Source organism: Mobula hypostoma, chromosome 17 (assembly GCF_963921235.1).
Source record: "Mobula hypostoma chromosome 17, sMobHyp1.1, whole genome shotgun sequence".
NCBI lineage: Eukaryota > Metazoa > Chordata > Chondrichthyes > Myliobatiformes > Myliobatidae > Mobula > Mobula hypostoma.
The window spans coordinates 19,456,521-19,468,568 of record NC_086113.1 but is presented as its reverse complement, the minus strand read 5'-3'; the positions used below and the strand labels follow the sequence as shown (position 1 = coordinate 19,468,568).

Here is a 12,048-nt window from a genome sequence, read left to right as displayed (position 1 = left end):
TTGAGGTCAGTGGTAAGGAAGGCAAATGCAATGTTAGCATTCATTTTGAGAGGACTAGAATATAAAAGCAAGAATGTAATGTGAGGTTTTATAAGGCATTGGTGAGACCTCACTTGGGAATATTGTGAGCAGTCTTGGGCCCCTATCTAAGAAAGGGTATGGTTACATTGAAGAGGATTCAGAGGAGGTACTTGAGATTGATTGCAGAAATGAAAGGGTTATCGTATGTATGATGGCCTGGGCCTGTACATGTTGGAATTTAGAAGAATATGGGGGGTGGGGTTGTAGCTCATTGAAACCTATTGAATGTTGAAAGGCCAAGATAAAGAAGATATGGAGAGGATGTTTCCTATAGTGGGGGAGCCTAGGACCAGAGGGCACAGGCTCAGAATAGAGGGCAATCAATTAGAATGGAGATGAGGAGGAATTTCTTTAGCCAAAGGGTGGTGAATCTGTGGAACCTGTTGCCACAGGCAGCTGTAAAGGCCAGGTCATTGGGTGTATTTCACACAGAGGTTATTACGTTCTTGATCAGTCAGGGCATGAAAGGTTATGGGGAGAAGGCAGGAGAATGGGGTTGAGAGAGTAATTAGATCAGCCATGATGAAATGGCAGAGCAGACTCGAGAGGCTTAATGGCTTAATTCTGCTCCTTTGTCTTATGGTATTATGGATAATATAGGTGGTGTGATTAGTGTGCTTGCAAATGACACCAAATTAGAGGTGTGGGGGACAGTGAAGAAGGATGCCTAAGGTTACTGTGTTATCGATAGTAGATCATCTGGGGGAGTGGGCAGAGGAATGAGAGATGAAATTTAACTCAGACAAGTGCAAAGTAATGCTTTTTGGGAAGTTAAACCAGAGGTCTTACACATTAAATAGTAAAGCCCTAGGGAGTACTGTAGAACAGAAAGTCCAAGTGGTGCAAATACATAAAGTGGCAACTTAGGTAGTGAAGGTAGCATATGGCATACTTGCTTTCATCAGAAGGCGCACTGAATACAAGAGCTGGAAAGTATGTTCCAACTCTGCATTAGAGAGTACTCATGCAGAATATGTCATTGGTGAGACTGCACCAGGAATATAGTGTGCCGTTCAGGTGGCAATACTAGAGCAACGATTTAATTGAGCTCACCTTTTTCGTTCACCATAATTTTGCTAGATATACTTATCTGTTTAATTGATTAATGGGTCAGATTGCTGAAACCCCACCTCTGGTTAACAGAGACATTTGGAAGCAGCTGGATACTGTATAAAGATAGTCTTATTTAAAATCATATGGTACATCTCATTTAATTAGTAACATGAACAGAAATGAAATAAGGAAAATAAATTTAAAAATACTCAAATTTAACCTTTAAATGAAGGACCAGAACTCCATACAAATTAATAATGAGTCCAGGAGCAGTCAGAGATCAGAAACATTGTCTGCTTGCTTACAATGCAGCTGTCATGTGGCAGTGTGCCACTTGTCCCACTGGCCAACCGTCAGTATGCTCCAGTTCAATATTTGCAATTTTACATTTATAATACTGCCTATCTTTACGTGAACAGTAAGCATAGATTGCAATTTTCTATTCTATTATTAAAATCAGCTATGATTATGTTCAATAGCTGTGACCTCCTCACAGAATCACATAGCTCATAGTCTGTCATGTCCTGCCAAAAATGCTCATTAGCCCAGTCTTTCTCCTGTTACTCAGCTATTCCCCATAAATTCACGTTTTGTCAGCTTTTTATTGCAAGGAGATTATTACATTTCTTCTAAGTATTTGTGAGATAAACAGACATGCACCAGTTTGTATTTCTATCTTTGCTCTGAATAACTAAAGTTGTTAAAGGCTTTTGATTACTCTACCATTAATTATAGATTACAGCATTTTCCCAAAACACATCAGGCTAACTTTTGTATCATTTACTGGTTTGTCCTTTGCCGTTTTTAAATAGCAGAACAACAAATGCAATTATCTACTCTTAAAAATTATGGAATTATTACTGAGAGGATCATAATAGAAATTGCAACATATTCACTTAATACTTTTAAAATCTGATGAAAACTAACTGGTCATTAAGTATGAAAGGACATATGTATCCATAAGCCAATTCCCATTTTAAATGCTCTAGCAAGTAATTATTCAACATAGCCACGATTTAATTACTTTCAGTTCTAATATCACTATGAATTGCTTTTAAATGGCCCAGCTTCTCCTGGCCAGCAGATGCAACTCAACACTTAGATGCCCCTTTTAAAATTCTCTGTTGTTTTTACTATTTTTTTTACAACTTTTTAAGTTCTATGTGTGTTCTCAAATAGTCAGGATTTGTGCCGTTTTGCACACGCTTGTTTTGTTTCCAATCTTTTGGAAATGAAGGGCTTTTTTCTGGCAAGCAGAGCTCTTGTCCCTTTAGGATTATAGTTTACTTATTTCTATGAATGCTTTTCTTTTATCTAAAATTATTTTCCCATTAATAGATTGCCAAGTTTTCAATAGAATTCTGTCTCATTTCATCAGATTTAGCCAAAACTGAAAGCTTAATAACATTTTGCACGAAACACTACATTGAGAGTCTTATTAAGGATGCAAATACATATATCTTCACACTTCATCAGATTTTAAACTCAATTATTACAGCCTTATTCCCTTTTAAGATCCTAGTCTTTGAACAAGGATAGCATGGACGCCTGGAAATTATGCTGAACCAATATATTGTTTGGTCATATCAAGAATATTTATAAAATATGTGGCACTTGCTTCTATGAAGACTGTGAAAGCTTTAGAAAGAGTACAGAGGAGGTACACAGGAATATTTCAAAGAGATGAGAGATTACAGTTATGTGGACAGAGTGGAAAAGCTGGACTTTTTTCTGACAGGAGAATTCTGAGAAGGTTTTAAGGTTATGAAGGGCTCAGATATACTAAAATGGGTAAGGCGTTAGTAAGTAGATAGAAACAGTGAAGACACGAGTAACCCGGGCATTACTCACTTAGCATTAAGTATTAAGAATACACTTCCTGATTATTAGATATGGATTCAACAGAGGCCTTCAAGAGAGAATTGGATATGAAAAAATGCATGAGTATGGCAAAAGAGTAAAAGAGAACATCTAAGTGGTTTGCTCTTCTGCAGATCAGAAGGGCCTCTGTCTATGCTATTTTATGTTTATGACATGCTTCTCCATGAATTTTAATCTCAATGAACTCCTGATAACATAAATAAAAATACTTTGTGAAATATGAGGCTTTTACAATAACTTACCATCATAAATATAATTAGGATTCAGGAGCTGAAAGAAAGAAATAATTACTTGATAATTAATTGAACAGTTCATTCTTAATGCCATTTGTCTTTGTTCCAAGATTTTATATGTATATGTTTTATTAATTAGTAGCATCTCTCTTTTGAGCATTTTTCATATTTTTCATTGATGTCTGGAAAACTATTCCTATGGCCAGCATCTATATGCTATGTTAACAGTAACATTAATTTTAAGCAAAATATTTAAAATTTATTCATTAGTACAAAGGGAAACATTCTTAATTAACAAACTTCTTGTTAGTAAATAAGTATTCAATAGAATTATCAGCACTGTTAGGTTCATGTCAGTGTTCATTTATTCTCAAATCTCCAATCACCCTAACTACACAACCTTCAGGTAATTTCTCCATTTTGGAGATATCTAGATTACACTTTAAATGCAGCAATACCATCACTTATACTCATCCGCAGAGTAGTAAGTTTCACCCTGTTGCCACTAAAGTAAGCAGTTTCATTTGAATTACTTACCCTGCATTTTGCAATGTATTATTCAATGTTAATATTTTAAGTAAAAGCTCTTAACAAACCTGCATACTTATAATAGATAAGTTTCCAAGAAATGCACCCACATGGTTAATTGTCAATGATCCGACTGGCAGCCACTAAAATTTGCACTGGCAATGGAAAATAGGCCTTTTCGTAATTCTGAATTATCACATTTAGAGAATTTTACATCGTTCAGTGGCAGAAAGAAACCTAAATGCTGTATAGGTTTTATAAATGTAAAATTGCAAAGGGAAGCTGGTGATCAGATTTGGATTCATTTATTTAAATATACATGTGTATAACCTGTGCCTTCTCTAATCAATAGTGTTGCTATTTATTTCTATCACCCTAAAGTGGCATGCATACCATAACAAAGGAAAGACATAATTCTTTCCCAAGGTTTTAGGGTAAAACTTTACTGTGATACTTTGCAATAATTATTTGCTATTTCAACACTTAATTGTAGATTCAGATTAATTTTGACTTTAACCGATGTTTCAATGATAACTTCATCAGGGATGATGCCTAGGCATGTCTAATCCGGTGATATATATACCCCCATCGTCCCTCCCTCCTGATTAGTTAGTCCTCAGCCAATCAGGTTTCCATTATCCCACATTGTTTACCATTGAATTCCAGTTCTTACTCAGAGTGAGACCTTTGTCTTTGTTAAAATTCTTTTTCTCTAGTTTTATTCACAGGTGGTCAAAAATAGCCATTTACAAGATTCCATGTCAATACGGCGTAGCATATATTGGCCAGGTGGGGTGCATGGTGGAGATCCACATCAAAGAGCACAGGACGTGTAGCCAGAGAAATCGGCAGTAGTGAAACATTGCATTTGCAATGGCCATAGTATTGACTTTGACAGCACAAAACTACTGTGCTACACCAATGGCTCTTTGAACCGCCTGGTTCTCACCCCTTATTCTTAAACTGTGGCCTCTGGTTCTGGACTCACCCATCAGCGGGAACATGCTTCCTGTCTCCAGCGTGTCCAATCCCTTAATAATCTTACATGTTTCAATCAGATCCCCTCTCATCCTTCTAAATTCCAGTGTATACAAGCCCAGTCGCTCTAATCTTTCAACGTATGACGGTCTAGCCATCCTGGGAATTAACCTTGTGAACCTATGCTGCACTCCCTCAATAGCAAGAATGTCCTTCCTCAAATTTGGAGACCAAAACTGCGCACAATACTCTAGGTGTGGTCTCACCAGGGCCCTGTACAGCTGCAGAAGGACCTCTTTGCTCCTATACTCAATTACCCTTGTTCTGAAGGCCAGCATGCCATTAGCTTTCTTCACTGCCTGCTGTACCTGCATGCTTACTTTCAGTGACTGATGTACAAGAACACCTAGATCTCGTTATACTTCCCCTTTTCCTAACTTGACTCCATTTAGATAATAATCTGCCTTCCTGTTCTTACCACCAAAGTGGATAACCTCACATTTATTTATATTAAACTGCATCTGCCATGCATCCGCCCACTCACCCAGCCAGTCCAAGTCACCCTGCATTCTCATAACATCCTCCTCACATTTCACACTGCCTCCCAGCTTTGTGTCATCTGCAAATTTGCTAATGTTACTTTTAATCCCTTCATCTGAATCATTAATGTATATTGTAAACAGCTGCGGTCCCAGCACTGAACTCTGCGGTACCCTACTGGTCACTGCCTGCCATTCCGAAAGGGACCCGTTAATCGCTACTCTTTGTTTCCTGTCAGCCAGCCAATTTTCAATCCATGTCAGTACTCTGCCCCCAATAACATGTGCCCTAATTTTGCCCACTAATCTCCTATGTGGGACTTTATCAAAGGTTTTCTGAAAGTCCAGGTACACTACATCCACTGGCTCTCCCTTGTCCATTTTCATAGTTACATCCTCAAAAAATTCCAGATGATTAGTTAAGCACGATTTCCCCTTCGTAAATCCATGCTGACTTGGACCTATCCTGTTACTGCTATCCAAATATGTCGTAATTTCATCTTTTATAATTGACTCCAGCATCTTTCCCGCCACTAACGTCAGGCTAACCGGTCTATAACTCCCTGTTTTCTCTCTCCCTCCTTTCTTGAAAAATGGGACAACGTTAGCCATCCTCTAATCCAGAGGAACTGATTCTGAATCTATAGAACATTGGAAAATGATTACCAATGCGTCCACGATTTCTAAAGCCACCTCCTTAAGTACCCTGGGATGCAGACCATCAGGTCCCGGGGACTTATCAGCCTTCAGACCCAACAGTCTATCCAACACCATTTCCTGCCTAATATAAATTTCCTTCAGTTCATCCATTACCTTAGGTCCTTTGGTTACTAATCCTTTCTCAGCTTAATTTATTTATCACAAGTATATCAAAGCATATAGTGAAATGCATCATTTGCATTAACAACCCGCACAATCTTCAGATGTGCTGGGGTAGCCTGCAAGTGTCACCGCATTTTTTAATGACAACATAATACGTCCAACACGTTCACAGAAGAACACTTACACACCTCCCTCCCATCCACCCATGCATTCACAAGGCCATGAGTCTGCTGGAGAAAGTCTCCAAAGACTCATGGACTTGCAGGCCTTCAACTTCCCCAGTGGACTCGCAGACTCACATTGTATAGTTTACATGAAGCACCATTGTGCATAAGCATTTAATTGGCTCAACACTTTAAATTATTGATTGCCAATAAAATCATCAAATAACCAGATAGATGTGCATTTTACAGAATTTATCTATTATAAGTATGCAGCTGTGCTTAGCACTTTTTGGTGCATATTTGTTTATCCCATCTGCACTGAGTTTATGGTATTATCCCTAAACTGATATCAAGTGCAAAAGCCAAGTCCAGTTACAAGTTCACTGGATGGGGAGAAAACTGAATTTATTTGTTGTAGTTCTGACTGCATAGATTCTTGCAAGGAGGAATGACATTGACAGGCCAATTGACTGGACAGTTAATGTGGCAAAAAAAAAAGATGGTTGTGACGTAGTTTATCCAAAATTTGGGGAAAGTGAACAATAGGCAGTATAGTTTATTGTAACCAAAAATGTGGCATACATAGTGCCTGAAGTAATATTTGTAACGTGTTCCAAATATTCTATATTACAGTAAAAAAAAACACATTTCAGAGGCTTGAAATAAGAAGCCTAAGTATTAGCTTTGCAGTCATAAGCTACATATTATTATTTTTCTATTTTATGCATACATTTCCTGTGAATTTCTGGAGATAATTTCTTTGAGAAGATCGAGATCTATGGATTGCATTCTGCAAATAAAAATAAATAATTTACCATTGTTCTGAATCAGCTTTACAGGTAGCCAACACTTAAAAGATTTTAAAATATAAATGATCAATAACACATTAGAAAAAATGGAAATATTTCAGCCACTCAGCAAACAAGTCATGTGGAATTCAAATTTCTTTGTGAATAATGGATAACTACCCCTCGGCATAGGTTACTGTAATGTTTGGTCCTAATCAGGATTATGCTAGGCAGTGAATGCATAGGTGGGCCTTCACTTACAAGTGCTGGTATTCTAAAAGGAAGGTTGTCTGCTTACTTTGACTGCCAGGATCCTGCACAGCTGCTGTTACACAACTTAACTGGAAGAAATATGCAGTTAATGGAGAAAATGAAGTTTAGTCATACTGCAATTATGTGTGCTAAATTATTCTGCACGCCCACTCATTCAGCAGAGTTCCTTTAGTTCGCAAACACGGTTTCTGAATGTGTGCACACTCTGGTGAATCACAAGCTAATACTGATTAGTGGGAATTAGTAATGAATCAGCTTTCCTTACCTGCAAGATAATAATAACTTCATTTATTAAAGATATAATTATCAAATAGACACTTTGGAGTGTAATTTCATCATTTTTCCATTTCCCATTTAACTTCAAAAGATTATGGTTGCAAAGAGGACTGAAACATCACTGTGAAGAACTTCCAAAATAATATTTTACTTATACTTACCTTAACTGATACCTTATTGGGTAACCCTTCTCGAGACTTTCTGAAACCATTCTCTAGCTTTCCTTCTTTCTTGCTATCCTTATCCTTCTTTTCATTTTTCTTTCTTAAACGGAGTGCAGTGTGCCAAGATGTTGACTTTCTAATGTCATATTTCAAACCAGAGAGAGGGCAGGAGGAAGAACACATTTCATTTTAGAAACTTAAATTTTAAATACAACTCCACGATAATCAGGGCATTTACACTGCACGCTATAATTTCTAATTACATTTAATTTTCGATGTGGAATATCAGAGCAGCAATGTACTGCAAAGGGATGTCTATTCCCCACAGAATCAACCTATCACCAGAGACCACTGGGGTGGGGAAAAAAAGAACAACCTTTTCGCAATGTACACTCAGTGGCCACTTCATTAGGTACATCTGCTTGTAAATGCAAATATCTAATCAGCTAATCATGTGGCAGCAACTCTGCACGAAAGCATGCAGACATGGTCAAAGAGGTTCAGCTGATGTTTAGACCAAGCAACAGAATGAGGAAGAAATGTGATCCAAGTGACTTTAACCATGGAATGATTGTTGGTGCCACACAGGCTGGTTTGAGTATCTCAGAAACGGTTGATCTCCTGGATTTTCATGCTCAATGGTTCCCAGTTTACAAAGGATGGTGCGAAAAATGAGAAAACATCCAGTGAGTAGCAGTTTTGTGGGTGAAAACACCTTGTTCATGAGAGAGGTTAGAAGATAATGGACAGACTGGTTCAAGCTGACAAGATGGCGATAGTAACTCAAATAACCACGCGTTACAACAGTGGTTTGTAGAAGAGCATTTGTGAATGCACAACATGTTGACCTTAAAGTGGATGGATTAAAGCAGCAGAAGACCACACTGGGTTCCAATCTTGTACCTAATAAAATGGTCACTGAATGTATTTCCATGTAGCTCTCAGATATGTCAAAACAGAAATGACAAAAATATAGAGATTAAAGAAACTCGTCTTATTTCCCAGCCGCTGAGAGCCTATGCTGTTGATATACAGTACTGTGCGAAATTCTTAGGCACAGAAACATTGTATGTATGCCTAATACTTTATAGTTATGTCTATCCAGTTACCAAATCGCACAATACTACTGAGCTAATACACAACTAAATAGTCTTATTTCTCTTTCCCAACCACCTTCCTATTTTAACCAATGTACAGCACTGTGCAAATATTTTAGGCACCCTATATGTACATGTGTGGCTAAGACTTTTGCACAGTCCTGTAACAAGTACTAAGGTAACTGAAGACTCTCTTGTCTATTCCTAAGTACAGTAAACCTAAGTGTCTGTCACACAAGTATAGTTTCATAGATTTCCTAGAATATCAATAATTTATGGCCAATCACTAGCAAATATCAAAAGTGATCTAAATTCAAAGCACAGCAGAATAATAGCTACCTGTGACTGAAATTAGTAGCATTATGTCAGCAATTATATTTGGTCTTGGAGCTTATGATACACTGTGGAAATCAATTCAGCCCATAATAAAACTGTTGGAAAGGAACTTTACAAATATGTGCCTTCCATAATAATGGCTACCATGCCACTCAGCAGGTAAATGTAGTGCCAGATATAGGCAAAGGGGCCAGGAATGTTCTGAATTCAATCCCCAACTTGTGCTAAAGAGGTTAATCTTAGTGAGTACAATTCATTTAGCCTCAATGCTCCAGAACTAGAAATGAGTAAGAAAATATTCAACCCTTCATTCTGATTACAATCTGGTGATCACCAGTAGAAACTGTGTGGGTGTTATCTTGATTGGTTCAGAGAAAAAAAAAAATTCTTCTGCTCCTTCCCTCCCCACTCTTCAATACTGGACTCCTGCATAAAGTGCAGCCACTTGCATCACGTACCAGAAAGCTGCTAGCATCCATACCTCGGGAAAGAGAAAATTGGGAAAATCAAAGCAGATTCATCGACTTTCCAATAAATATAAAGATCCTTTGTGCATTTGCAGATAGAGTTGCAAAACATCACCTGAGAGATCGACAATTGCGAGTTACACAACCAAACTATAAATGAAAACAGACTAACTTTAATGTTCCTTCAGGGTTGTCTGGGATTATATTGGTTGTGTGACCTAGTACATAGCCAGGAATCCATCCCTCAGCTGCAGGGCACTGGTCAGTAGCTGCCCGAAACACCAAAAACATGTTCTGTTGGTTGCTGGCCAGGATCTGCACTACCTCGCCCTGGCAGACATTGATCTCATCCTCTTTCACGGCGGTGTAATCATGCGTTACCAGCATGGTGGAGATATTACTGCTGCTGCTACTTTCACTCTACAAGGGAGGAAAAGACAAGGTTGGAGAAATAAAATGTGTTTCTCAAGCAATTCACACAAACATAATGCACAAATTGGTAATGTACTACTTTAATCTGACAAATAAGCTGCCGTCCCTCCCATCACCACTAATTTAAAAAAGCCTTAAAATGAACCTGATTTTATTGGCTTCCAATGCTTCAAAAAATGTAATAAATAATCTTGTTTTATTAAAGTTTACATAAATAAACACAACAAACAAGTGAAATATTTTAAATGGCCACAAGACATTGGAAAATGTGTTTTTGATTCTCGTACATGAAGAATGCTTCTAATATAAAGATTACTTTTGGGCTGGAGCTATAATTAGATTTCCAACCTGCCTTTCTAGTGTAATTGTGGTCTGCTCCTTAACACTAATTGAGACATAACTATGTAACTTTAGCAAAGGTGAGAATATTATGGAAAATTATTAAGTCTGGACTTTCCGCTGGTTTGATATTCCCCAGTTTTGATTGGCATTAAGTTAATACTCCAAAGAAAATATGTTGGAACCTCCCTGTTTATTTTGAAAGAGACTAATTATTTCACTTATTTTTCCACCAATATTCTCTATTCCCTTCTTTCATTTGAAAAGTCAATTCTTTGTTGAGGTATGGTTTCAGAGGGAGTAAACACCTTTGTTACTTGAGTACAAGTGGCAAGCCTTCATGTTTGAGCCTATATTTAGCTGTTAGAGGGGTGTCACAGCTGAATCCAATTCTGTCCTGACTTGCTGTCTGCCTGGATTTATTTTTAAAGAATTATCACTGGGTACACTGGCTTTCTTCCCCTTCTCTTAACCAGAGATGGTGAAGTCAAACCCTTCTCCAGTTACAAACAACCAACTCAGCACAAAGAACAGAACAAAGCTGTGACCTTACTGATTTGTATAGATTTCCTTTCTCGATATTTAGAAAGCAGGTGAGCTGTTGAGGAGACTCTTCACAATAATATCACTTACCTACACAAAAACCAAACAACCTGTGAGTGTGAAGAGTAGCCATTATTAAAGTTAGAGCAACACAAGTTTCAAAAGGCAATTAAAAACGTTGCAGTTTCATAAGAAGGCCTGCCAAATTCAAATGTACCCTCTCTCCACAAATGCATAAAGATTTTGATGTATAAATACCACCACTCTATTGTTTTAAAACCCAGCATTTTATATCATTTGTTCTATCATCACTATTCAGGACTTCTATAGATTCACTTATACCTAACAAGGAGCATTTATGTACATTTTTGACAGATTGAGAGTGAGGCTTTACATGGCCAGAAAATGAATTATTTAAATACAAATTATACAAAAATTTGTCAAGTGGGGGATATCAGTTTTCAAGTAAATTCTCTCTCTTGTATATTTTGCTTATTCCCACTAATGGATTGGGAAGAAAGTGAAGAAAATGGACTAGAAACAAATCTGCTTCTAGTGCAGCAGAATCATTTAACCCAGTTTGCCATGCATTCTTTACTGCACTTCGCCCCAGTATTCAGCTTTCATAAGGGAAATATACCTTGCCCTTTGCAATGTCTGTAGACCCAAATACAAGATTATTTTTGAAACAATGTCATGCAAGAAAAATACCCGCTTTAATTTTTCTATCCTTTATGTATTAAATTAGGTCACAGTCCTAAGAACACCCACTTATCAGCCAATAAAGTGACTTCCCATTTCTGACCATTACTTTTCACAACCTCACTTCCATCTACATTACAAATCAGTACCACAAGTACTTTGCACATTTTAATTGTGGATTACATAAAGACCATTTTTGACATACAAAATACAACAAGAATCATTTTCTTTTAAACACAAATGGTACAAAGTTGTTTCCTTAATTGAGACAGAAAAACATACAAATTGAAACAAAGATGAAGGAAAGAAAAGGGAAGTTAAATACTAGAACAGATAGTGGAAGAGCAGAAGG

The 12,048-nt window shown here is 37.4% G+C and overlaps 1 protein-coding gene across 6 annotated transcripts in view; it reads right to left on the bottom strand.

The window, feature by feature from the left end:
• LOC134357872 (triple functional domain protein) overlaps window positions 1-12,048 on the bottom strand; it is a 345,138-nt gene that overhangs the window by 20,963 nt on the left and 312,127 nt on the right. For 2 of the 6 annotated variants that reach the window (XM_063069598.1, XM_063069599.1), the window contains exons 49-52: window positions 9,853-10,100; window positions 7,778-7,916; window positions 7,010-7,069; window positions 3,258-3,285 (exon numbers count right to left, since the gene is read on the bottom strand). In XM_063069598.1, the coding sequence (XP_062925668.1) occupies window positions 3,258-3,285; window positions 7,010-7,069; window positions 7,778-7,916; window positions 9,853-10,100 (475 nt within the window). Of the gene's footprint in view, window positions 1-3,257; window positions 3,286-7,009; window positions 7,070-7,777; window positions 7,917-9,852; window positions 10,101-12,048 lie in introns of those variants that run through there. The other 4 variants (XM_063069600.1, XM_063069601.1, XM_063069602.1 and 1 more) reach the window with 3 other exon arrangements.